Source organism: Mesocricetus auratus, unplaced genomic scaffold (genome assembly GCF_017639785.1).
Source record: "Mesocricetus auratus isolate SY011 unplaced genomic scaffold, BCM_Maur_2.0 Super-Scaffold_100022, whole genome shotgun sequence".
In the NCBI taxonomy this organism is placed as follows: domain Eukaryota; kingdom Metazoa; phylum Chordata; class Mammalia; order Rodentia; family Cricetidae; genus Mesocricetus; species Mesocricetus auratus.
In genome coordinates this window covers 37,331,711-37,359,222 of record NW_024429203.1, presented here as the reverse complement: position 1 = coordinate 37,359,222, position 27,512 = coordinate 37,331,711, and the positions used below count along the sequence as shown (strand labels likewise).

Here is a 27,512-nt window from a genome sequence, read left to right as displayed (position 1 = left end):
TTCTTGTGATTTTTAGTCAGTAATATACTGCTTGCATATAAGGACAGTTTCATTTTTACGTTTGTTATATGTATGCTGATAATCAATTTTCTTGTTTCATTATACTGGGAAGGATTTCCAGTATACTACTAGATAATAGTGGTGAGTGAAAACATACTTGACCATATCTACTCTTAGGGGAGAGCACTCAGTGTTTTGCCAATAGGTAAGACCTGGATTTAGGTTTTCAGTATCCTTTTAACAAATTTTTAAAGAAGGTCCTTTTCATTACTAGTATCCTGAGGTTTTATCATGATGGGAGTTAAAATCTATCAGATATGTTTGTTAATCAACTGACAAGCTCATACAGCTTTTCCTTTTAGCTTGTTACTTTATGGCGGCTTTCGCTGATTTCCAAGTATTGATTAATCTTGAAGAGATAACTCGCAACTTGGCTTTGACTTTGCAATGCCTCTCTTTTCTTTTTTTTTTTTTCTTTCCTTATTTTTTCTTCATTTCATTCTTTGCGTAGGCTGACCTTGAATTCATTGTATAGCTCAGACTGGCTTCAAACTGATTGTAATCCTTCTGTCTCAAGTGCTGTGATTATGGTATAAGACACCACACCCAGCTTTATTTTTATGTTTTACTGAACTGGACCTGCTAATATTATGTTGAAGACTTCTCTCTACAGTATTCATGAGGAATAGTGCTCTGTATTTGTCTTGTCTGGTTTTAGTTGCACTGTATTGTTTGGTCTTATTGTCAAGGTAATTCTAAACTCATAAAATGAGTTTTGACTCTTTCCTTCCTTTTCTGCCTTCTGTAGTAGATTGTGTAGAATGCTTTCTTAAATGTTTGGTAGAATTCAATACTGCAACTAAAAACATTTTTACAAATATAGAAATTTACTTTCATCATCAGAATATTAAAATTATAGAAAACATTGTTTAAAACTTAGAAATTGTAGAAACCAATAGTGATTTAGTATATTATATCACAGTTGAGATTATTATTAACTTTTCGAAGTTTTTCTTTCTTTCGTGTACATACTTGAATATTTTTAAGCTGCACACAAACATGTATTGACATGAATATTGAAAACTTAAGAATCATGCAGTGAATGGCATTTTGCTTATGGGCCCAGGATAGCTGCTTGGTTACATTGTTTACATATGCCATTCTTTTCCATAAACATTTTATACTGTTAAACATTTAAGTGTATTTTTTACTGATAATCATTTTCTAGAATTTTTTTTTCTGGTTTTTATGAGACAGGGTTTCTCTGTATTGTTTTGGAGGTTGTCGGTCCAACCTGGCCTCGAACTCACAGAGATCTGCCTGCCTCTGCCTCCCAAGTGCTGGGATTAAAGGCGTGCGCCACCACCGCCCGGCCATTTTCTGGAAATTTAAAGAGTTGATTGAATAATTGTGAATATTTAAAAAGCAAACTGCTTTTTAAGAAGTGTGGCAGTTTGAATGTAATTGGTTCCCATAATCTCATAAGTAGTGACACTATTAGGAGGTGTGGCTTTGTTGGAGTGGGTATGGGCTTGTTGGAAGAAGTGTGTCACTGTTGGGGCGGGTTTTGAGATCTCATATATCTTCAGGATACCACCCAGTGCCCTAGTCGACTTCCTGTTTTCTCTGAGTCAAAATGTAAGGACTGTTAGCTCCAGTACCACACCTGTCTGCATGCCATCATGCTCTCTGCCATGAACTGAACCTCTGAAACTATAAGCAAGCCACCCCAATTAAATGTTTCCTTTAAAGGATTGCCATGGTCATGGTTTCTCTTCACAGCAATGAAAACCCTAAGACAAAAAGGATATGTTTTTATCCTAAATGTGGATATTTTAAGTGTATTTTTATATCTAAAATACATATTATTATACATGCATTATAAAACAGTAGCATGTTTTTGTACAGGAGCCATTTTAAAATGTTGAAGAGTGGAGAATGCTGTTCAAAAATCTTCACCGAATGAACACATTTTCTGGCATAGGTGTACACATTTGAGATAGTGCTGGTATGCAAATTGAAGCTTTAAAATTATGAGTGTGCAAAAATGCTAGTAAGTTAGCTAGGTGTTAAAAATATGACCTGTGGTCCATAAGTGCTGTAATGTTACTCAGCATTGTTTTGTTTATTATAGAGTTCATCTTATCAGATAGAAACAAAATATAGGATAGAGACAAAATATAATCTGCACAATTCTTGGTTATGGGATATTTAGCAAAGTTATTTTATATACACTACATTTCAGGTGTTGTTCCAGGCTCTCAGAGGTGACAATGAATAGGCATATAGTTCTTGCTTTTATGGAATATATACTCTAGAGGGAAGACAGAATATTTAAACATATAATGAAATATGGGCTGCTACTTCCAGGGTGCTGAAAAGGGATACTTTATCAAGATGGAATCATAGATATCAAAACTATTTATGTGCTTTATTAAACTTATGCAATAAGTACATAGAACTTTAAATAATACTTTAATACACTGGTGTGATGTGTAAGTATTCATTTTCCTTTGTAATTTATATAAGTATACACATAGTAAATGTGCCTGTCTCTTGGAATTTAATTGTTAGATATGTTTTTGCAGTTGTTCTTAGACATTTTATGTCAGTGCTTATGCAGGCTTAAATGAAACGGTCTACCTTAAAAGAAACTTTAAGTCTGCACAAGTGAGTTAGTTTGGATATACAAGCAGTATGTATGCTAATTCTAAAGTTCAATTTAAATTTAGATTAAATGCAGCATATTTGAATTTGTACACATAAAAGATTACAATTAATAGATAATTTGAAAAGTGGCTATTTATAGAACCCCCAAAAGTATGTTGTGTAATATTTTCAAGCACTGTTTATTTGTAAGTATTTAATACTTGAAGCAAACCTGTTTGAGCTTGAGACTTTCTGTGAAATATACATACCTGGATTTCAAATATTTGATAAGAAAATATAAAATTTAAAATTCATTGTATATTTAAATATTAAATACTTGGAATAAGAATGTTAACTTTAGTTGTTTCGTTTTTTGGCTTGCTCTATATTTGTATTAAACAGCATTGACCTAAAGTATCTCTTCAGGATTTTAGAATTCTTTAGAATGTAGTGATTTATGCCAGGCTTGGTGGCTCATATCTGTATTCTCAGCACTTTTGAATGGAAGCAGACGGATCAATAGTTCAAACCCTTTCTCTGGGAGTCAAAGAGGACTTTTGATTGTTGGACTTCAATACTTTGATAGTCCTTGATAGTCAGCCACAGTAGGAGGACGTGGCCAAATAAGGGAGTAGACCTTGGTGGCTAGCTTTAGGAATGTATGTAATCTAACAGTTTTTATCTAAGCAAAGGGAATAGAGGAAAAGTTAGCAGAATTCCCATATATTTCTCAGCTTCCCCTATTGGTATGTTATATTAAAACGGCATTATTTATTAAAATCAGTAAACCTCTATCAATACATGGTTATTAACTAAAGTCTGTACTTCATATTTCTTGTACTTACATATTTTCTGTTTTGTCCTGTCCTGATTCTTACCCCAGTATCCTATACTTTATCTGTTACATTTCCTTAGGTCTTTTGAATGAGACTATTTCCTATGTATACCCTGTATTTTTAATTTTTTATTTTGTTGTTTTGAGACAGGATTTCTCTGTGTGACTTTGGAGCCGGTCCTGGAACTCGCTCTGTAGATCAGGCTGGCTTTGAATTCACAAAGATTCACCTGCCTATACCTACAGAGAGCTGGGATTAAAGGCATGCGCCACCACCACCCACCCAGTTTATTCCCTGTATTTTGATGACCCAGTTAGTTTTAAGATGCACTGGTCAGGTATTTTATGGTGGTTTCCTACTCTTGTGATTTTCCTGGTGGTTTTCTCATGATTGAACTGGAGTTACCACTTGGGAGGAAGACCACAGAGGTAAAGTGCCAGCCATCATCATCACACAATTTCAAGCATACTTTATCAATATCCTTAAGGATCTTCCCTGGTAAATGGAATGTTTCAATCTCAGCAGAAACTGATACACAACAGTACTTTATTGTTTTCATAGTTGAATAGTATTGTAACATAATACTGTAGACTTAACACATGTTTATCGATATGTTGATGGACATTGAATTATTTCCATGTTTACATCTTTTGGCTATTATGAGCTATGCTGATATGAAAGAGTAATTTCTGTTAGAATTAGAATTTGCACAATTGTTTATGTTTTATATTGACTTGTATTACTCCAACTTTGTTTCCTGTAATTTATTTGTTCAAGAAACTTTGCCTTTACTGTGAATGATTTCTTTGCTGTTGTTGCTGATGATATTCCCATCTCATCTCTTACTATATTTTTCTGTCCTTTTAATTTTTTTAAACTGATAGTTGGATCTAGAGGTATGATCCATTTCAATGGTTTGCTTTGTGGGGTGCTACATGTGATGGTGGTAGACCATTTAAGTAATGTCTGAGTGAGACTTTCACTTTTGTCAGCTACCAAGGCTTAGTAAGGCATGCCCTAGCTGACAGGTCTGGTCTGTACAACCTCCTCATTCCTGTGATGTAATGTTGATCTTTATAGATGTGTGAGTGTCTGTGTGCACGGGCGCTATGTTTGTGTTCATACATATACATATGCCATGGTGACTAGAAGTCATATGATAACTTTGAGGAATCAGGTGTCTTCTGTTATGTGGGTTCTAGGGATGGAAGTCAGGTCATCAGGTTTGGTGGTAAATGTCTGTACTCACTGGCCCCAATTTTTATACTTTTCAAAAAAACTAAATTTGTAGCCCAGCATTGTTAACTCACTCCTTTAATCCCAGCACTCTGGAGTCAATAATCATAAATATTACTACATATTTATTTCAAGATACTGAGGTATTATCATTATTGAGGTTCAAAGGTTCTGTATTTGACTAGAAAGGGATTCTTGAGGCTACTTAGGTGATTGTAGTCATCACTGGTAGATTTTTTTTGTATTTTTTATGTTCTTTAAATAAAGTTAAACAAATTTTACTTATTATGTGTATGGGTGTTTTGTCTGCATGTATCCCTGTACATCATGTGTGTGCCTGGTGATGTCAGGCCATAAGAAGGTGTCAGATTTCCTGGAACTGTAGTTACAGGTTGTAAGCTGCTGTGTAGGTGCTAGTAATTGAACCTGGGTCTTGTGAAAGATCACTTCACCATTTCTCCAGCCCCAAGTTTTTATTCTTTGCTATGACCTCATACTCCAGATTAATTTTGTCTAATCCCAGATCTGGAATTAGCCACATTCTAAAGGATCCTTTGAATGAAAAATGACATTTAGATAACAAACCTGGATAGGGAAAATAGTCATTGCAAATGGCTTATTTATTGCCACTGGGATGTTTCAGTGAGGAGAGCTAGGAAGTGTATATTCTTCTAAAAAGTACAATTCATATTGGTATTTAAAACTGAAGGCTAGAACTCTGTTTAGTCTCACTGATTTTATTGGTTTCTTCCACTCCGAGAATTTCTGTTCTCCTCAATATCAATAAAATTGCTCATTTGCTTTACGCTCATTTGCTTTACCTCGCCATATATACTAACATCACATTTTCATAACAATTCTAATAGTAACTGCAATAAAAAGTTACTAAAACAGCTTAAATCTTTGTAGGGTTTTGCCCCTAATATATAGACTACTGTCTAGTTTGGTTACCTTCTTTTAAAATCTCTTGAACTAGTTCTTCCTGATGTGTCTATAATGATGTTTGCAGAATTGTATTTGTTTTATCTGCTTTCAGTTTTTAGATATTTTTAAAATTTAATTTTGGTTTTTACTCAATGTTTATGTAGTCTAGTGTCAAACTGGTGAACAAAGTTTATTCAGAGACATCATTCCCTGTCTTTTTTACATATTTCCTTTTCTTATGTGTGATGAAAATTACATTTGTCTGTGTATCCTACTTTTTTAGGTATTAAATATATCCATTTTTTCTGACTTTTTAAACATTTTCATTTATTTTGCATACTGACTAGTTTCCCCTCCTCCTTTTCTTCCTGCCCCCCCATCTACCTCCTTCCTCATCCACTCCTCCTCCATCCATGGGGGGGGGTCTGCCCTTTTCTGAATACAATCTTTTTCATAGAGATCACTCTATGGTAGAATATAAAGTTATTCTTCAGTCCTGTTTACAACTGTGTAGTACCAGTACTTCAGTGTGTCAATGTATGTTAGTTTATTCAACATGTCATATCACTTTGGTTATCAAAATAAATCTTTACATTCATTCAGAATAGGTTCCACAATGAATAGTTTGTACTTATTTACTTTTAGCCAGTGTACCTTTGATATAGCTTCAAAAGATTTAGGATTGTTGGGTTAGAGAATGGATGTATATATATTTGTGTCAGATGCAAGTGTGAATATGCCATTTTGTATTCCCCTCAGCCTGTTTCCTTACAGTTTGTCTACCCAAGCTGTTGTTAAATACTTGGATTTTTGCCAGTATGATAGGTGAGAAATTGTATTTCAATGTAGTTTTAATTTGCATTTCTCTTACTGTGGCATTGAACATATTTTCATACTGTGGCTCAGGCATTATGAGCCACTTACATTTCATTTTAGTAACTAATTCTATGTCTCTGCAGCATTATAGAAAAGCTTTTGTCTTCCCAGAGATACATTTTCAGCTGCTTTAGGTTAATATGTATGTGAATCATTGTGAGAATTCTAAGGTTATTCTTCCAATACTGTGAACATCTTCTGGGATATTTAGAGGTTTCTTCCTGTCTCTTCCTTTTTCGTAAGATTTTTTTTTTAAACATTGTGGACATGCTACACAGAGATTAAAAAATCAATAAGTAAATGAAATTTCTGATTTAATATGGCAGTTTAATAATGCAGAATTGAGTTAACTACTTAGAATTCACTTTATTTCTATCAGTAAATTTGTGTAGCCAAATAGAAGAATTCTAGAGCTCAGTATGCAGACTTTGAGAGACAGGATTTTTTTTCCTCCCTGAAACATCTTATTTTGGGTTGAGAGCTTGTATGTACATACTATTTGTAGAAAATAGCTTAAGGAAAACTCTTATTAAGAGTTTTCACTCTGGCCAGTGTTGGTGGCACACACCTTTAATCCCAGCACTTGGGAGGCAGAGGCAGGTGGATCTCTGTGAGTTCGAGGCCAGCCTGGTCTACAGAGTAAGCTCTAGGGCAGCCTCCAAAGCTACAGAGAAATCCTGTCTTGGAAAACAAAGGACAACAGAAAAAGATTTTTTTCTTTCACTCTATTCTCTTGTTTAAGAGTGCCCTGTAGAATTTCATAAACATTATTTGATAGTGAAAGATTTTATTAAATTTCTGATGTGCTGTTTGTTGTTTGTGTCCTAGAATTAATATCTTGTTTTTAGACAATATAAATATAGAACAATAGACAGCTTTATTACATGAGCTGTGAAGGATGGTTTATTTGCCTTTCGGGGCTTTGATCTTCCTCAGGTAGAACTCCAGCTCCTTGCCTTCTAGCACACAGCCATCTGCTCTGCCACACTGGCCTGGTCTCGAGGCAATTCAGGCAAGAAGCTTGCCCTGCTGGAACTGTTCCTCCAGAAGGCTGCTGATTTTGGCGTTCTTTTTCCTTTCATCATATTTCTTTTGAATTTTCTTTGATCGTTTTTTGTTTAATATTTCTTCCTCCTCGGGAGTCAGTTTGGCCCCCTTCTTGCGGCACAGGGGTAGTGCGTAGTGGGACTCGTACCACTGCCGGACGGTACGGTGTGCTGTCGATGAGCACGATGCAGTTCTTCACCAGGGTCTTGGTGCGGACCAGCTCGTTATTGGATGCATTGTAGACGACGTCAATGACCCTTGTTTTGCGAGTACAGCACTCAAGAGCCCCAGGAAAAGTTTCCCACATCCAATCTTAGGGCACGGTACTTCTTATTGCCTCCTCGAACTCGGACCGTGTGTATACGACAAGGGCCAATCTTGGTGTTGGCAGCAGGCCGTCCCAGCTCATGCTTCCGCTTCTTGTGGTAGGGCTTTCTCTTACCCCTGGTCTTGGAGCGCTTGTGCCAGTTGTCCCGAGAGATGCCCATCGCTCGGCGCTGGCTGGAAAGAGCTATAATTAATATCTTTATTCAGATTTTTTAGTTCAATTTGGTAACAATTTGTATGCATATGGTGATATACTTTAATAAAATGTAATGTTTGTTTACCATGAAGAAACTTATTATCATTATTGAAAGAATATCAGCTCTCTTATCAGCTCTCTAGAAGATAGCTGATTATTGAAGAATTATGGAAAAATCGTTTTAAAAATATGAAGTCACTTTTATCAAACTGCAGTTCTTTCAAGATGTACCACTGACTTTGTTATTTTCTGATTCTTTTGTTCATTATTGTAGGTATATTTTTTTATTTAATGAATATTTTTTAAAAGCTCATGCAAGACATTGAATTTTACTGTCTTCTCTTTCAAATCTAAAATAATTCTGAATAACTTTAGTGACTATTCACTAACCTTTCCAGTGTCAGCTTTTAATTCCTTACCTTCCTTATACTCCAGGATTTTCTTCATTACCATGCAAAAAGCAGCTTCTGTATCTGTGTCCTACTCCTGCCATTGCTATATGTTAACACTGAACACAAAAGTTTAAGGTGAAATGTCACATTGGGAAATGGGATGGGATATGCTTAGTGATTGGAAATAACATTAGGGTGTAAGGAACTAGGAATTCACTTGACAGTAGAGTTTTAGTTTGCAATGAGATAGTTTTCTTGTAGTGAAGAAAGTTACACAGAATGCTTCATTTGTAGGTTTATAAAGAGGCTTGCTCTGCCTTTTTGATAATAAACTTTTCACTTCTTCTTGCAAAAGGACCGGGTTTTTATTTCTTCTGGTATTAAAATATCATGTGTTGATATCTTACTCTGGGTACTACAAAATTTACAGCTAATATGAGGCATACAACTACATTTGTTGATATTTGGGGGATGGTACTTATAACTGAAAGTATTTCTCTGTGGACAATGTCCTTTCCTAAGATGGTAGTCTATCAAGAAGTGTGAAATACTCTATCAAAAAGTGAGGAATAGTCTATCAAGAAGTGAGAACTGTTCTATTAAGAAGTGAGAAATTTGTAGAAACTTGGAAATGTAGGAGATAGCAGACAGTATCCATTAAGGTTATTTCAACATATTTTGTCCAGGGACTCTGGCCTTAGTAAACTAATACTATTCGGGCTGAAGTAGATGTAGTGTGAGGACAGGTGAGAAGCACAGGTCAGTGTTTGTACAAAGCCACCTCAGGAATGTCTCAGAGCCTTCTGCAGTGCCAAAGGAAAATTGTTAAAAGGAATGATAGATCTTTTAAAAAGTGTCTTTATGCTGTCTGCAAATGATTGTTGAACAGTAAGCTGATTTTTTAAAAAAACTGGCCAGGGGCTGGTGTCACACGTCTTTAATTCCAGCATTTGGGAAGCAGATGTCTGTGAGTTCAAGGCCAGCCTGATCTACAAATCGAGTTCCAGGACAGCCAGGGCTACACAAGAAACCATGTCTCAACCCCATCGTCCATAAGTAAATAATAAAAAACTGTGGTGCCATTTTGTGTGTACTTAGAGATTTTTACTGTTATCCTCCCATCTTGATCCTTCACAGTAACCAGTAGTAACAAACTGACACACTTTCTCAGTGTTATGTAATCACATACTCATGGAATTATAATTTACATTCATTGGTATTATTCATTTTTCGCAGAAAGGACAATTAGAAAATATAGCTCAGATTTTGCTGGACAGTACTCTCAAGTCAGGTGGGAACCACTGAACTATACTGAGTGGATCCAGTCCATCCTGCCACATGTTGTGATGATTTTATTGGAATACAGCCTCACCCATTTTTCTGTTGAGTAGTTTGAGCTTTTTAATTCTCTCATATATAAAATTATTTTCTCTAGTTTATTGCTTGCCTGTCCTGTTTTGGTGTTTTGCAAAAGTGTAATTGTTTGTTTTTTAAATTCAAGAAAGTAAAGCTTATCTGTTTTCCTTTTCTGTGAGGTTTCCTGTTTTTATTTTAAAAAGTTGTCTAAACTCCAAGGTTATTTTTGTTTTTTCCTAAAATTTCCTCTGTGGTTTTTATTACTTTATGTCTGTAATGAATTTTTATAGATGTGTTCAGTGACATGCTGTAGTATTTGAGATCTTGTTCTGTTCTTACCTGTGGAACCTTTGATGGTTAACATTTCTGTGTTTCTTTATTCTCTGAAATGGAGATGATACTAAGACTACTTCTCATAAATGAGTAATGCAAACGTGAAAAGTGTTTAGAACACTGTTTAGGACACAAAGACATAAATGCTTACTATTACTACATGTTATGGGTAAGGCATCTCATTTCCCCCCGTATAACCAGTTGTGTTAATGACATTTATTGAATAGCTCATCTTTATTTTTAAAAACAAAGATTTGCTTATGTGAGTGTTTTACGTACATATATACATATGTAAGTACGTGTGTGTGTGTGTGTGTGTGTGTGTGTGTGTGTGTGTGTGTGTGTGTGTGTGCGCGCGCGGTCACAGGGTCCCCAAAATTGGTGTTACAGATAATTGTGAGCTACCCACTGGGTGCTGGGAACTGAACCTGTGTCCTGCAAGAGCAAAAAGTGCTCTTAACTGCTGGGCCATCTCTCCAGTCTGAATTTCATTCTTTTCTTGTAAATGGAAGCTTTTCTCTGTTTCACCTGTTCCCACTGGACCAGTTTCTCTCCTGCCCACCAATCCCTGAAACTACTTTTCAAATAATCATTCTGAAGCTTAATAATATTAATTATAATTCATTGGCTGGTGGCTCAGGCTTTTTACTGGCTAGCTTTACCTATGAATTAATCCATTTGTAATATTATATATTTTACCATAATGCTTGTGGCTTATTGTCTCACATCTTGCCTTTCTGGCAGCTACATGGTGTCTCCCTGACTCTACCTTCTTTCTGTAATTCTAGATTTTCGGCTTGGTTCTATTCTGTCTGGCCCTTGGCCAACTCAGCTTTATTCGTCAACCAATAAAAGCAACACATATTCACAGCATACAGAAGGACAACCCACATCAACCCCCACTCCCCCAGTTAAAGTATCTTTATTTTTAATGTCTGTGGCTTTTTTTCTTTTTTCTTTCCTTTTTTGTTTTTTCAAATCCTCTGTTTCTGAACTGTGGTTGTTTAATTGTCCTAGTTCTAAGAACTGGCACCTAACGGGTGGAAGCTCTTTCCTTTCTTTTGTAAAATTATTTTGCCTTTCTTAGACTTCCTTTTTCTTCTGTATAATATTTTGGAAACTCATGAGCATTTACAAAATATTTGTCACTTAAGTCTTAGCATGAATGAGAGACATACTGCTAATTAGTTAGAGTTAGACTGGAGACGATGAACTAATTAATATTTTAACCAATGGGCTTGGTTTTTAGGAATTATCTGTTATATAATCTAGAGGTGGAGCCTATTCACTCCATGAGTAGGATATTGAGAATATGATTGAATAAAAACATGCTGTAAAAATACAAATCCTTAACTAGTAGATCACAAACTGCCTTGAGGCATAGACCAAGGCACTCCAGAGAACTTCAGACCTTTTGAAAACAGCAACATTTGCTGAAAACTATGAACTTCAAATTCAAGGTCATTTTTGTTGCTCGACTGTGCTACTTTCATATGATTGCTGTTGTATCTTTATGACATTAGTACTTGGGAGGCTGAGGCAGGAGAATCAAGAGTTCAGGATTCAAGGCCTGATCTACTTGAGACTTATCTCAAAAGGGGTTGGGGGAGGGTTGAACTTGAAGGGAGTTAGATGTGGATTTTTTTTTGACAAAATAAAATCGAAAGCAAGAGAGTGTGCTAAAATATAAACCACCTAAATTGTTGCAGTCATCTTTTGATTTTTTTGTTACACTTAGGTAGTCTGGGGCTGGCCTCAGTGGAGGGTGATCTTAAATTTCAGAGCTCCTCCACCTTTCAGGTGCTGAGATTATGCCTAATTTATTTTGTTGTTTTTTTATGGTAGAAGTTTTATACTCATGCTTTAAAAATATGTTTATGCTTTATATATGTAATATATTTTAAACAGTTAAACTTGCATATTTTCACTGTCCTGCTAATAAAGTGGTCTCTTTTGAGTTCCTGTGTTAGATTCATGTGGTGTAAATACAGATATAATACATAGGAAGGTAGGAGTACTTTTTACCTATCATTTTGTACCTTCTATAGTTCTAGAAAGGTAATACAGTAGACATTTTAATAGGAGTAACTAAAATACTTTGCTACTTTTCAAAAATTGCTAAGTTCATTTCCAGGTGTTTTAAGACTTCACACATTCATTTAATAGTCTTCATCCTGTGGGAATCCAGACCTGAAACTTTTTTCTAATACCCTTTTGTGGTTATTTGAAGAGTGAGTAGTTTAGAATTTGCCTAGATTTCATATGCTGGGAAACTTTTTAAACAGTTGGAAGGTTTCTATTTATTGTTTTTCCTTCTGCCATCCTGTTTCATATTCATTTAGAATCAGTCACTCATAATTCAGGATTGTGTATCTTAAATTCACAATATAATTTATAGATAACAGTCTTAGTGTTATTGTTTCAGTTAGATTTTACTGAAGATGAAGCCTGATTATAGCTTGATTTGTTTACATATCAATTAGACAATAGATTTTTTAAACAAAAGGTGAAGCTTTATCTAGCTAAGATACAAAGTTTATAGCAAATGTTTTCTTTGTAATTTTTTTCTTTCTGTGTTTAAAGTGTCAGCCAAAGACTTAAAAAGATTAAACTGAGTTCTCTTGTGCTCTTTACATCAAAATTAGTTCTGTGTTTAGGTAGCAGATCTCGGAGTTATAGACAGTTGTTAGCTGCCATGTGGGTGCTGGAAATTAAACCCTGGTTCTCTGGAAGTGCAGTAAATGCTCTTAACCACTGAGCCATCTCTCCACTCAAAGAAGTTGTTTTTACTTTTCAGTTTTTTTTTTTTTTGTTTTGTTTTTGAGACAGGGTTTCTCTGTGTAGCTCTCTGTCCTGGAACTTGCTCTGTAGACTATGCTGGCCTCGAACTCACAGAGATCCTGTTACCTCTGCCTCCTGAGCCCTGGGATTAAACTTTTACTAGCAGCTCATAATATCTAATAAGGCTGGTCTCAAGTTTGTTTTGTTTTGTTTTTGTTTTTAAAATAGGCTCTTCTAAATGAGTCATTTGGTTTCTTAGCAGTAACTTTTATTTATCAGACATCCATAGTGTATCATATTCAAAAAACAATCTTCTGAGAGTAATCTTTTGATATGTTATTTATTCTTACAGAAATAACAGAAGGAAATTGCATTAAGTTTGTCCTTTTTCATTATTTTTGTAGGAGCCAGTGTTCGAACATTCACTCCTTTTTATTTTCTGGTGGAGCCAGTGGATACACTCTCAGTTAGAGGCTCTTCTGTTATATTAAACTGCTCAGCATATTCTGAACCTTCTCCAAAAATTGAATGGAAGAAAGATGGAACTTTTTTAAACTTAGTGTCAGATGATCGCCGCCAGCTTCTCCCAGATGGATCGTTATTCATCAGCAATGTGGTGCATTCCAAACACAATAAGCCCGATGAAGGTTTCTATCAGTGTGTAGCTACTGTTGATAATCTTGGAACTATTGTCAGCAGAACAGCCAAGCTCACAGTAGCAGGTAAGTCCTGTTAAATGATTTACCTGGATTTTCTATTTTTATAAGGTTTAATTCTAAATAAAAACAGTGTACTTTAGTTTTGACTTAATTAGTATTAAGTCATTTAGCATGTCAGTTATTCACATACTCTTTTTTATGGAACTACATTCATTTGCCTAGGATTGTGCAGAATAAACCAACAGTTTCCTGCTTGTCTGAAGGTTCAAAGCTGCTATCAGAACTACTAAGTTTTTTCTTTTTAACTTGTAAATGGAAGAGGTAGTTTTATATTGGAAAATTTAAAATCTACTCATCATAACCAATGTGGCTTAGTAAAGCGTTAGTAAAACCAGAGTCCTGCTTCCTGGTGGTGGGGTAGTGAACAGCAAAGAGAAAAGTGATATAAATAAGAGGCCGTAAAAGAGATGTTTAGAGCATAAATGATAAGCAGAAGCCTGACCTGAATGATATTATGGAGGAACAGACAGTATTTATTTAGAAACCCATAGTGTCACTAATATGTAACTATAGAAGGCAGAGTGAAAGCAGAAAGTTGTAAAAAGATAAATATTAACCCGTTTTCAAAGGGTCTGTTTAAATGATGGCAAAAATATAGAGAGAAATTAAGGATCTAGAGAAATAGGATGTGTTTCTGAAATCCTTCATGACTGCTTTAGAGTAGACACTAGCATTCTCTAGTTAGGGTTTCTTTACTTGAGTACCAAATGAAGTACTTTTGTGAAGGGCCATGCTGTTTTACTCACCTTGATTGTTGCAGGTCTGTGAGGATGGAACTGACAGTGTCAGACATCCACTCCTTTCCACAATGGAGTGAGAGGTTCTTGTCTCATCTCATGCTCATGTACTAACAGCAGCAGTTCTCAACCTGTGGGTTGGGACTTCTAGATTTGTCATTTGACCCTTTCGCAGGGGTCACCTAAGACTATTGGAAAACACAGATGTTTACTTTGTAATTCATAACAATAGCAAAATTACAGTTAAGAAGTAGCAACCAAAGTATCTTATGGTTGGGGTCACCACAACATGAAGATCCATATTGAAGGGTCACACCATTAGGAGGGTTGAGAATCCTTGACTTAAAAGGATTTTGGCCCTTTTGTCTTTGTAGCCAAATACTCAAAATTAAATTTGGGTGTCACCTAGTGCTGCAGTAATCATCCACAATCACAGATTGGGGGTGGAGAAATAAAAGTAGGGTGACACAATTTAACCCTGTGTGATAATTCTCTTTTTCACTTCTCTTTTCTCCCTCTCCCCAATTCTTTCTACAATGTGTATGGTAAGTAAATTGGTGTACTGACTTCCTCTATAAGTTCATTCAGGCCAGGCTTCTGCTTATCATTTGTGCTCTAACATCTCTTTTCTGGCCTCTTACTCTATCTCCTTTCTCCTGTTCATTAAACCCCACCATGAAAACCATTGTATTTGGCTTCCTAGTTTTTCTGTATTTATCTATTTTTTTCTTCCTGAGATGACCCTTGACTTTGCTTACCACAGCCTACACCTGCTTGTTGTTATGTTCTCCTTCATGTCTAGTCTTTACACTGGGATCAGAACACTTAGACCATTCTGTAACATTGTTAATATCTAGGCTCTTTAATCATAGGTTTCTTGATTCCTCTTTTGAGAATGCACCCACCTCTCTAGCCCCATTTCTTATCATTCTACCAGCCACTCCACTCCCTGTCTTTTAACCAGTCCTAGCACTGGCAGTGCAAAGTATTGAGTTCCCTATATAATATTATCTGCTTTCTGACCTTTCCTCCTGATTTCTCCACTTACAGTTAAAAGCTGGTTTTTTGTTTATATCTGTGTAATTTTAAAATATATCAGTTTTACAGTTCCTTAAAATGTTAGCCAGAGCTACCATATGGCCCGGTTCTCAATTCAAGAGAACTGAGAACATTCATCCACATGACAGTGTACATGTCTACTATTTATAGTGGCACTATTCATAATAAATAAAAGGTGGAAATAACCTAAATGTCTACCAGATGAGGAATAATCAAAGTATGAAATATATATATAGTAGACTATTCTTCACCAATAAAAAAGGAATGAAGTTATAGTACAACCACATGGATGAATTGTAAAAATATTGTGGTAAGTTAAAGAAGCCAGGCAGAAATGACTGTACACTGTTCAAGCTCATATATACAAGATGTCCAGAATAGGGACATTCATAGAGAGAAATAATTGATTAGTTTCCTACGGCTAAGTACCTGACAGCAAATGGGAAATGAGTATAGCATTACAGGAATTATAAATGAGTGGTTTCCTTAGGGGATGCTAAAGAGTTAGGTGATGGAGATGCTGACACATTCTGTTCATATTGAGTTGTGTACTTCAAGAGGGAAACATCTTGATTTATAAATTATTTATTTACAAAGGTCTAAAAAAGTACTTTAAAAAGATACTGCCAACTTTGACATTTTAAAAGACTACAGATATTTTCGGTTGTAAACAGAACTACCCGTAGCCATGACCAGAAAGCAGGGAAGTTTTTGGAGATTATTAAAGAGGTACTTCATAGATTTAATATGAGGTTGCTTTTTCTGAACTGTCTCATTTCTGCACAGATGACAATTTTGTTGTCTTGCCTGGAGGGTAGCCTGGCTATCTATGTTTCCTGCTCAAAGGTTAGGAAATGGCGTGGTCTAAATACAGACAGTGTCGATCCATTCTTGCCAACTCCACATCTCACCCCCACTCTTTTTTCTCCTGCACTTCTCCAGAGGCACCAGGGACACAGGAAGCTGAGGCAGTCTTTGCCTTGGTATGTCACTTACTAGTTTATCCATCTGCTTTCCCTATTCAGAAACTTTTTGAAATTTTTTTTTGTCTGACAAATCCCCATATGTTGTTATGGGCTTATGCTTTTTAAAATTACTCATTTTCACAAGACCTCTACAGGGAGTATTTTTTATTTTAAAAATCAACTAGAAGACAATTCTTTCTTTGATTTATTAAGTTCCACTTACCTAACTTTATTAGGTTATGTGTTGATCTTTGATAGTTACCTTTTTTCTGATATTTTGGTCTTTACCGAGTAGATATATAGACAAATTTATCTTTATTTCTTTCTTTGAATATCTTCATGACATAAAATCAAAAAATACATAACAGTACTAGAAAACTTGGGCGTTATTATTTTACTAATTCACTATAAAACGAGAAAATCTAGAATAATTGTTCAAAATTTTTTTCTAGTCAGAAGCATTTTGTTGTATTCTGAACACATTAGAGTTACTTTTATGATATTGTTAGTATTAGTAGCTACTTGAGTGTTTATATGCCAGACAGTATACCATATGAACTACTTAGATTAACTTTTTAAACCACTCTATGAGGATTGTTAGTTTTCATTTAAATGATAAAGAAACTAAGGCTTAGAATCAATAATTTACCGACTTTTACATAACCATGAAAGGTGGAATAAATTTAAATTCAAGTTTGGGACTCCAGTGGCTTCCTAATGCTCGTAGCCTTTATGTTTTGTGGCATCTATAGAATATTTACAACTACAGCAATTTCAAACTTAAAGGATAGTTACAAAGATAGAACCAAGAAATCTCATGTGCTTTCACAAGTCTTCATATGCCTTCCAGGTTTCCCAGTTAACATTTTTCAACATCTACTGTGTTATCCCTGCCTTAGTTAGTTTTGTATTGCTATGATAAAACACAGACCAAAAGCATCTTGGAAAAGATTTATTTTGGCTTACAACTCTAAGGTCACACTCTATCAGGGAGGTAAATTAGGGTAGGATACTCAAGCAGAGCAGGAACCTGGAGAAAGGAATGAATGTGGAGGCCACAGAGAGTACTGCTTTCTGATTTGCTGTCCATAGCTCATTTGGCCTGCTTTCTTATCGCTCCCAGGACCACCTGTCCAGGGGTAGCACCACCCCCTGAAAGGTAGGTCCCACCACATCAATTGTTAATCAAGACACCACCTCACAGACTTGCCAACAGGGCAGTCTTAGGGAGGCATTTTCTCAATTTCCTCTTCTCTGGTAACCCCACCTTTTGTCAAGAGGACATAAAACTACACAACGCATTATTCAAATACACATTTTTACCTGAACTATTAAGGATAATTAGTGATAGATATGTTACTCTGTTGTATCTGCCGGAATGTGTAAGTGTGCATTTCCTGAAAACAAGAACATTATCCTAAATAACCATAGACTTTCATCAAAATTAAGAAATTAAAGTAATACTGTCATTTAATTTAGATTTCACAGATCATATAAAAATAAAAGGGCAGAAACCATCCTCCTTTTGGGTCTAAGATTACATGTGTCATTTTATAATTACATCCTTATACTCTTTTGATATACAATAGAGCCTCAGGTTTTTCTTGTCTAATTTTGAATTTGATTTCCTCCTTTGAGGAGATTGAGATTTTGCATTTTTGGGAGAAATGCAATGAAATTAGTGTAATGTTTTCAGTGTGGTGTACTAAAGTATGTACTGTTTTGTTGCTAATGATGTTTGCTTTATTGCTTTTTTGTTTTGTTTTTGTTTTTGTTTTTACGAGACAGGGTTTCTCTGTATTGTTTTGGAGGCCATCGGTGCAGCCCGGCCTTGAACTCACAGAGATCCGCCTGCCTCTGCCTCCCGAGTGCTGGGATTAAAGGCGTGTGCCACCACCGCCTGGCTGCTTTATTGCTTAATATGATCTGTGTAGTATTTCCACTTCAAAATAAGCTATGTTTTTATAATTAGTAATTACTATCTTTGGAAGAAGTGTTGACATTTTACAAATACATTGTGCCTCATCAATTTTCTCTAGTAGTTTTAACATCATTGAAAGATTATTGCCTGAGTCAATTATTAAGATGGTAGTTGGCAAATGATTGTTTCTAATTCTGTCATCTTTATGCAGTAGATCTTTTCCTTCTACACCACTGTTTGTTGATATTAGTGTGAGTCAACAGATTGTTATATATGTATTAATAATGTGTTAGTGTCATTATTTTAGACACTTTTCAATCTTGATTTCTGTGTTAAATAGTTCTTTCTTCTATATTTTAAGGTTACAGCTTCATATAGTGCCATAAAGTAAGAAACCTACTTCACCTTGTTCTTTCCCTGTCCCACTCTTAGAATCAGTCTCTGCTCCAGAACATTGGTTCCTTGCAGTGGAGAATGATATTTAGAAATCAAGATAAAGTCACCATTTGGACTAACTATTAAAGAAATGACATCGATTCAGGACTAGGAAATAGGTGCATATGTGTGTGTGTTTGAATATTAATGTAAGTTCATTGACTGTATATAAAATGTGTATTTACCCCTGTCTTTATAGCTATATAGTTCTATATCTATAGTTAGATAATCTATAAGTCTACATGGATACCTAAATCATGGAATATGGCTTAACATTTATTCTTTTTCATATCACACCTTGCTTTTCCAGGTATGAGGAATCTGACTCAGGGTATCCTTAATGTAGTTATTTATTTGCTTTGTATCTGTGTATCTAGTTAAATTTTTGATCTATGGATCTTCTTGACCCTAATGGCAGCATATGTTGGGGCCACATGAGCTGACTTGGTGCTAGCCTGTATGACTACATTATAGAGTAATATTTAATGACTTTTTATTTTCCTTTATTGTTCAGGTCTTCCGAGATTTACCAACCAACCAGAACCTTCCTCAGTATATGCTGGAAACAGTGCAATTTTGAATTGTGAAGTTAATGCAGATTTAGTCGCATTTGTAAGGTGGGAACAGAACAGACAGCCTCTTCTTCTGGATGACAGGGTTGTCAAACTTCCAAGTGGAACACTGGTTATCAGCAATGTGACTGAAGGAGATGGAGGACTCTACCGATGCATAGTTGAAAGTGGTGGGCCACCAAAGTATAGTGATGAAGCTGAATTGAAAGTTCTTCAAGGTATTATTAATCCATCATCAGGACTGGCGGTTTTGTGTTTAATGGATAAAATTGTTCTGCTGTAATTTCTTTTAATAAATGCCATTAAAATGTGGGAAATAGTACTATTAATAATAGTGGGTTTCAGTTTTTGTTTAAAGAGAGAAAACAGGGGGAAAATACCATAAAAATCCATTGTTTAAACATAGATGCAGTGGTGCATACCTTTAATCCTAGCACTTGGGAGGCAGAGGCAGGTAGATCTCTGTTGAGTTCAAGGCAAGACTGATCTACATAGTGTGTTGCAGGATAGTCAGAGCATAGCCAGAGCTTCATTGTAAGATCCTGTCTTGAAAAAAAAAAATGTGCTCACTGTTTAGTTAATGTATTATTAAAACTTTATCAGAGGCTGAGTGTGGTGGCACATACCTTTAATCCCAGCACTCGGGAGGCAGAGGCAGGATGATCTCTGACTTCCAGGCCAGCCAGGGCTATGTAGAGAGTTGTTTTAAATAATGATGGTAAACAAAAATTAACCAAAATAAGATAAAGTAAAAATGAAAATTTATCAGGATTGCTATGCATAGTGACATACATCTATAATCCTAGCACTTAAGGGGCTATAGCAGGATGACCTGGAACTGATCCTCCTGCCTACCATAGAAAGAGCTAGGATTGTAGGTTGTGTGCCACCATGGCTTTGTATCTTTTGTCAGGCCTCTATTCTCTACCTTTCTTACAATAGGATACTTTCATAGTTTGATTTTTTTTTTTAATTTAAAAGAATCTTGCTCAAGGTAGTTCATGTTTTATGTCTTCTCACTGTGATAGTCAAGCTTGTCTACAGGCTAATATGATGGAGGCATTTTTACAAATGAGGTTCTCTCTCCCCATATGACTAGCACTTTTGTCAACTTGACATAAAAACTAGCCAGCACTCTTCCTAATGGTTTCTTCATGTTATTCACAACTAAAATGTTTGGCCTTTGTATAATCTAATACCTCTTCCCTTCTTCACTTTTCCTTTCATTCTCCTGCTTTGTTTTTCTCTCAGTTGTGACTAGTGTATGCTTTTAGAACACTCCCCAAATGCTTTCATTTTAGAGCTTTTTTATTTGCTATTTTCCGTGTCTAGAATCTTGTGTGTGTGTCTCACTCTCTTTCTTCAGTGATCAGATATCACTTTATTAGTGAATTGTCCCTTGGACAGTCTGTTGAAAATAAGTCTATTTTCACCTCCAATGCTTTTTCTTTCCTCTATAAAGTATAGCAACATATCAGTTACATGTATCTAATGTATTGTCTTTAATCTATTAGTAGTATATGAGCTCAATGAGAACAATACATTTTGTTTAGTATATAGAAAAATAAGTATTTGTTATGAATTTACTTAATTCTGTTAAAATTTGATTGATTACATTTATAAGTAATAAATTTATAAGTATTAGTAAGTAATTAAAGCAATTGATAGCTAGCATTCAAGCAGCTCCTCAGAATTTAGTCCGGAAATACAAGGTTACTGATTTCACAGGTTGGAACCATAACTTAGTACTTGAAATAAGGACAAAATGCTGGATAGTTGCTTATTTAAGTATGAAGAGAGCTGTTCTTGCCAGTCATTTGGAGCACAGCCAACTCCTGCTCTCCTACAGAGTTTTTGAGATTATGTTAGCTAAGAGACACAGAGGTCTGATTTCAATCACAGAAGCCTGTTTCAGTGTTAGCTGCATAGATGGGTACAGCTAAGTATCGGCCTTTGAAACTAGTAGTTCAGCCATTGATTGGCTGACATCTAAAGGTAGGACTTGTCACTGGGTGACTTGCAGAAGTATATTCACTGACATGAATTGTCACTTCTCTATTAGGGAGTGTTTACTTGTGGCTACAAAACAATCACTTTTTGTCTAGACAAGTTTATAGGCAGTTCTAGTGGTTGTTACCATGCTGTAGCAAACACCTCTCCTGACAGCGGGTCAGTGGGAGCAATAGTTACATTTCTACCTGAGAATGATCTTTCCTTTCAAACTTCTATAATAATAAAACCCTATTAAGTTGAATACTTATCTTTTGTCAGTAGGAGTTTGGCCATGTCAGCAAAGGTACAACTCTAAAAAGTGAACATACATAGATAGACAAATATGATGATCTAGATAGTTCCTATATTTAAAAAAATCAAAGAATTGAAAGTTTAAATTTTCTGGGTTTTCATTTTCATTTTTAAGACAGGGTCTCACTGTGTAGTCCTAGTTAACCTGTAACTCCCTATGTAGAACAGACTGTCCTCAATTCACAAAGATTCTTCTACCTCTGCTTCCTGAGATTAAGGCCATACATCACCATGACAGGCTTGACAGGTTAATTTAAAGAGATGAAAACTTAGAAGACATTTAGAAATAATAGACACAAGCAAGGAAAGGAGATTCACATTTCTCTCAGTAGGTTGGGTACACAGGTATGAGTTTGTTCAGTCTCTGCTGTTTGTACTCCTCAAGTGGTGTTGTGTAGATTCATGTCACATTTTGCTTATTTGACCAGAAAGCACTGTGTAGGTGGGAACTGTCATTTATATATCTTTAAGACTCCTATGTAGCATAGCAGAATACTTTGTGTATTGAAAGTGTTTGGGAAATGTTTATTGGTTCAGATGTAATTTTCTTGTGTTAGTGTTGCTTGTTTTGTCACATAAAGCCGCAGAGCCACACAGTTTTTCATGGCTAAAGTTGTGAGGTTCATTTGTCTCTTATTTAATCATTCTTTCATTTAAATTAACTTAGGGCCTGAGGAAATGCTAAACTTGGTATTTTTGATTCGACCATCTTCTGTGACCAGAGTTACTGGTCAGAGTGCAGTGTTGCCATGTGTTGCCTCAGGACTTCCTTCTCCAGTCATTAGATGGACGAAAAATGAGGAACTGCTTGACACAGAAAGGTAAATACTGCCTGCCTAAGAGCCCTTCATAGCCTTAGCTGGACACTTGGTCTAATCTTATTTGGAAGTATCAGTACATAAAAAATAACTGCTTCGTTTAAGCACATTATACTTTTCATGTCATCCTTGAAATGTGCTTATATGCTGTATCTAACTATAATGTTTAAAGAAAAAGCATGCTTTCAAAATAATAAGGGTTGTTGCTGTTAAGCTTCATTATACTTAAGTTTATTGGGTCTCATTCCCTAAATTGTTACATGAGCTGCCAGACCTCACCAGGTTGAGTCTTTTTTACTCTTATATGCACTATTGATAGTTTTCTCTTTGCTCAAACAGTGTAAGTAAATGCCTTCCTTCTTCCTGAGTGTTGGCATTAGAGGCAATTAGTACACCTGACTTTGTTTTTGCTTTTTAAAGTCCTGCCAAGCCATATACTATGTTTACAAGTTATATATCTTCTACAAGAGCCGTCTCTGTTACTGCTCATCATCTTCTTAATCCCTTATCTCTTCCTTACAAAGTGGGTAATTTCTTCCGTTGTATTCTCTCAAGAAAACTGGAGTGGCAGTGATGGTTCAGTACTTAGGTATGTTTTGTTTCCAAAGCAGCTCTTACAAGCATTGTAAATTTCCTGGCATCCCTGGCCTCTGTCCATTAAATGCCCAAAGTATTTTCAAGTTATGATGACCCAGAGAGTGTCTAGATTTTGCCAAATATCCCTTAAGGAACAAAATCATCCCTGGCTGAGAATGACTCTTTTAAGGCGGTGTTTTCCAGTACAAGTGTAGAATATGCCTCAGATGTAAATTATAGTTTTCTGATAACCATGCTAAAGTAATAGGTATGTATGCAGTACTACTATTACAGTAATACTTTGTTAGGCGCTATTTAGAGTAAAATGTAGTTCATCATACCCTATAGCATTATGATGGTATAAACAAGATGCAGAATGATTTTTATGTAATGAATATAAGTGGGAATTTTATGTGCCCCCTCAGCAGTTATTCAAGAATTCAAAGAATTATTTGTGAATGCTATTTTAGGTACATTCCTATGTCTAAGAACCAAGCAGTAAAAAGAGTTTTTGCTTCTAAAGGGGAAGATGAGATAGTAATAGACATATGAAGTATTATGTTGGAGTGAGCACTCTGAAGAAACTCAAGATACAGTACTCTAGGGGCAAGAGAGGCAGAATGGGGTTGATACTGATACTGTCAATGGAGTATTAGAGAATTGTTCTCCTAGAAAATGTAATTCTCAGGGTTGACTCTAAGTGGGCCAATAGAAACAAATCATGATGGGGAAATTTCATGTCTTCCCAGCTTTATTTGAAGTGTTTTGAGAGCAAGTGTTTTTAAATCCAATCTGACTATATTATGGTTAATAATATTTCTATGAACTTTAAAGCTAAACCAGGAGACTTTGAAGACCAATTAGATGTTTTTCTGCTTTTATAAGATTATATCCAGAAAAGTCTGAAAAACACTGCCTTGTATCAGTGTCTCAGAAAGCTGCAGGAAATTACCAGTGTTAGCATTGTTCGTATTTGCCTGTCCAGATCCTTGCACAGTATTGGGTACCTATCTGGGGAGGCAGAGTGTTCCACAGTATATTTTGGCTGAATTACTAAGTGTAATGTGAGAAAACAGAAGTAGGTAACAGAACACAGGAGTCTTTCAGGTTGGATGTAGATAATTATTCATACTGTCTTTGTTTTTGCCAGCACCTTAGGAGAAGTGTGGGAGGACTATACCTAATAAATTATTTAGATTTCAGATTTGAGATTTGGAAACTAAAGGGGGAAATGTCTAGAAATCTCAATAGTACTGGGCTGTCTAGAAAAAGTGTCTTAAGCATTAGGCATCTATATTACATCTTGAAAACAAACACATAAAATATTATAGGTTGATTTTTTATACATGTCTAAGAATGAATAGTGTTTATTAAATTTTGTTCATATATGCTCAGATAAAAAAGTAAATAGAATGAGGGTGGTAGAAATGGTTCTGTTTAGAAGAGAATCTTATGAGTGTTAATGCTTGAGGTGAGCAGCAACAAAATATAATTTAGTGATCTAATAATACCTTGTTGTAGGGGATGGTAGGTCTAAATTCAAGTGCAAAGGAGCAAGTCGTCATTTTAAAAGGGCCTGGTTAACATACTATAAGTAATGGTAGTGTATAAATTGGAGTTTTCTTCTCCCTACTTTAATGACTGGTTCATACAGGATCATCCAAATATTGCAGTTTCTTTCACTTTTCAAAACTACATTTTTAGTTAACACCAGCCTGAAAATAATAATGAAATAAATAAAAATTTAAAGTGGTTGCTTTAATTCTGTGCTCACAGAATTATATTCCTTGCTTTGTGTCAGGTATCTTTGTCTATTGATCTACTTTGTAAGTCTCTAGATTAACTTAACTTTTTAACTTCATAAAAATTGAGAGTTTTAAGTTGTGATTTCCTCTGTATTATGGGATTATTTTAGTTTTTATGTAAACAGGCTTATATCACTATAGATTTATGAAAGTATTCAACATTCTTCTAAGTGGAATGATGGATGATAGCTGATTTGTGCCCAGTACCACACCCAGGGAGCTGCTTAGTGGCAATTATCCGTCCCTTTTCCTTCCTGTCTTTTTTTTTTTTCTTTAATATCCATCCCCCAACTCCCTTCCTAGCCAAGCCACCTTAGGAAACTTTCATTCAATGCCACTACCTTGTGACTTGCTGTTTGATCTGACATTTTACCCCTTTTATTTTTCTTTTTATTAGTAATCTCAGCATGGCATAGCTGTGGTGAAGTTGGTCTCAGATTAGTTGCAGACTTTAAAATATATAATTTCCAACAAAAGCTGGACAGGAATAGACTGAAGGAAGTTGAATTGCTCATAAAAGTGATAACTCTTTGGGAATAGCTAGAAGTGCCAGAGATTGTGCACTGTGGCATTTATGCATATAAAATATGAGCAAAACAAATTGAAATTAAATTCTGATTTTTTTGTTAATCCTAGTCCATTTGTAGCCATCACCATAACAATGCTGTTCAATTATTTTCTCTATGTTATTATGTGAAGAGCCTCTCAGATACTATTTTCCTCATGCTAAAATATATCGTTTTGTTTGTTTAATCCAGCTCTGAAAGATTGGTCTTGCTAGCAGGAGGTAGTTTGGAGATCAGTGACCTCACTGAGGATGATGCTGGGACTTATTTTTGTATAGCTGATAATGGAAATAAGACAACTGAAGCTCAGGCAGAGCTTACTGTGCAAGGTATGTAAATATTATTGTGTAATTAAAAATATTGTGTACTTTCTAGGTCCAGTGATTGTTCAAGAATAATATGGTAAAGACAATACAGCATAATATTTAAAACACAAACTTATAGACCAAGTCACTTGGGTTCAAATTCTGAGCTTGTATTTCCCAAATACAACAATAAATTTTTTTTCTCTCTCTCTCGCGCACGCGCGCGCGCGCGTGTGTGTGTGTGTGTGTGTGTGTGTGTGTGTGTGTGTGTGTGTGTGTGTTCACATGTATTTGGTATACAAGTTGGGGGAGTGCATTTGGAAGCTTGAGAATGTTAACAGGAATCTTCTTCATCATACTCTTTGAGGCAAAGTTGCTTAGTCAAACACAGAGCTTGCTGATAAAGTTATTCTTGTCATCCAGCTTTCTGTGGGGATTCTCTGTTTCTGCCTCACAAGGTTAGCTGCCTTGTTCACCTGGCATTTGTGTAGGTGCTGGAGATCTAAATTCTCGTCCTCTTACTTCCACAGAAAGTGATTTAACTGCTGAGCCATCTCCCCTACCCAATTATAGCAAATTTATATAACCTTCCTGAACTCCATTTTCATCACCTGTACAATGGAACTAAAAAGAGTACTTATTTTGTTGTGATTATCTTGAAGTGTAAGAGCTAATCTTTATAAAGTTCCCAGCTCAGTGTTGTATATTAATTTTTTTTATAGTTGTAATAGTAATGGTGGTGGTGGTGGTGGTAATGATATTGTCAAGGAAGAAGGTCTATTCTGGGGCATCTGCAAGGTTCTGTGTCCTTTTATTGTCTCAGGATGTTTTCCTCTAAAGATGTCTGTTCTCTGATCCTGAACCATGTCTTTGAGCATTTGTGTTCTTTCCTTCTTTGGGGTGAATAATCATGCCAGAAGGATTGCACGATGCCTTTCCATGTCACTTGGCTTGATGATTTGATACTTATTTCTCTTTTAAGCTGATGTTGAGCATCTCTGCAAGAATAGTTTTTTTCCTTTTCTCTTTACTCCCATTTTTCTTTTTTAGGTTCCCTGATTTAGAAGTCACGGAAAATAAATGTGGCATATACACAAGCCTCTTTTTTATCCCTGTCTTTCCTGCCCTTTTCCATTTAGAAAAGTACTTGCAGAGTGCTGATCCTCTTTTCTGATTTGTCTGTGCTGTCACTAATATACTTGTTTCCAATAAAACTCCTTTGGATTGTGTCTGTTAATTTTAGAGAAATCCAGTCCTGCTTGTATATATAGAAGTAGAAGATTCCTTGTGTTATTTCATTTGATACTATGTGTTATCTGTGATTTGTGTATTAACTTGTGCATTCTATCTTAGGTGAAAATTTTTCTATGTATATTCTTTATGTTTCAGAGTCAGACATAGGGTAGATTTTTTTTTTTTAAGAGCAAGTGGTGAACATAGTGTTTGGAGTTCAGTGTTGGTGGAAGACAGAAAACTTATATACTCTTCTGCTTTTTGTGGGTTGGCTTGTACTTCCTGAAAAACAAAAGAGTAGGTTGAGAAGTTCACATAAATATTATGTCAGATGAGCTTATTAGTTCATGTTTTTGGTTAGGTGGAAAGGGAGGTATAGATTTTTTTATAGGGTGATCAGTTTAGTTCTTCAATTCTGTGTGGAAAGGGTTGGAAAAATAAAATATTCATGAACTCTGTCTTTGGTCTCTGCTTCCTTAGTGGATCATTTTTTCTTTGCTCATTAATTAGATACTTGTGTACTAGTCTTCTCTCTTGTCCTCTA

The 27,512-nt window shown here is 35.6% G+C and overlaps 1 protein-coding gene and 1 pseudogene across 8 annotated transcripts in view; one reads left to right on the top strand and one right to left on the bottom strand.

Annotated features, from left to right (window-relative positions):
- Neo1 (neogenin 1) overlaps window positions 1-27,512 on the top strand; it is a 165,292-nt gene that overhangs the window by 27,276 nt on the left and 110,504 nt on the right. For all 8 annotated transcript variants that reach the window (XM_013112950.3, XM_013112951.3, XM_013112949.3 and 5 more), the window contains exons 2-5: window positions 13,358-13,675; window positions 19,304-19,579; window positions 22,333-22,486; window positions 25,623-25,759. In XM_013112950.3, the coding sequence (XP_012968404.1) occupies window positions 13,358-13,675; window positions 19,304-19,579; window positions 22,333-22,486; window positions 25,623-25,759 (885 nt within the window). The remainder of the gene's footprint in view (window positions 1-13,357; window positions 13,676-19,303; window positions 19,580-22,332; window positions 22,487-25,622; window positions 25,760-27,512) is intronic.
- LOC101833323 lies at window positions 7,402-8,075 on the bottom strand (annotated as a pseudogene).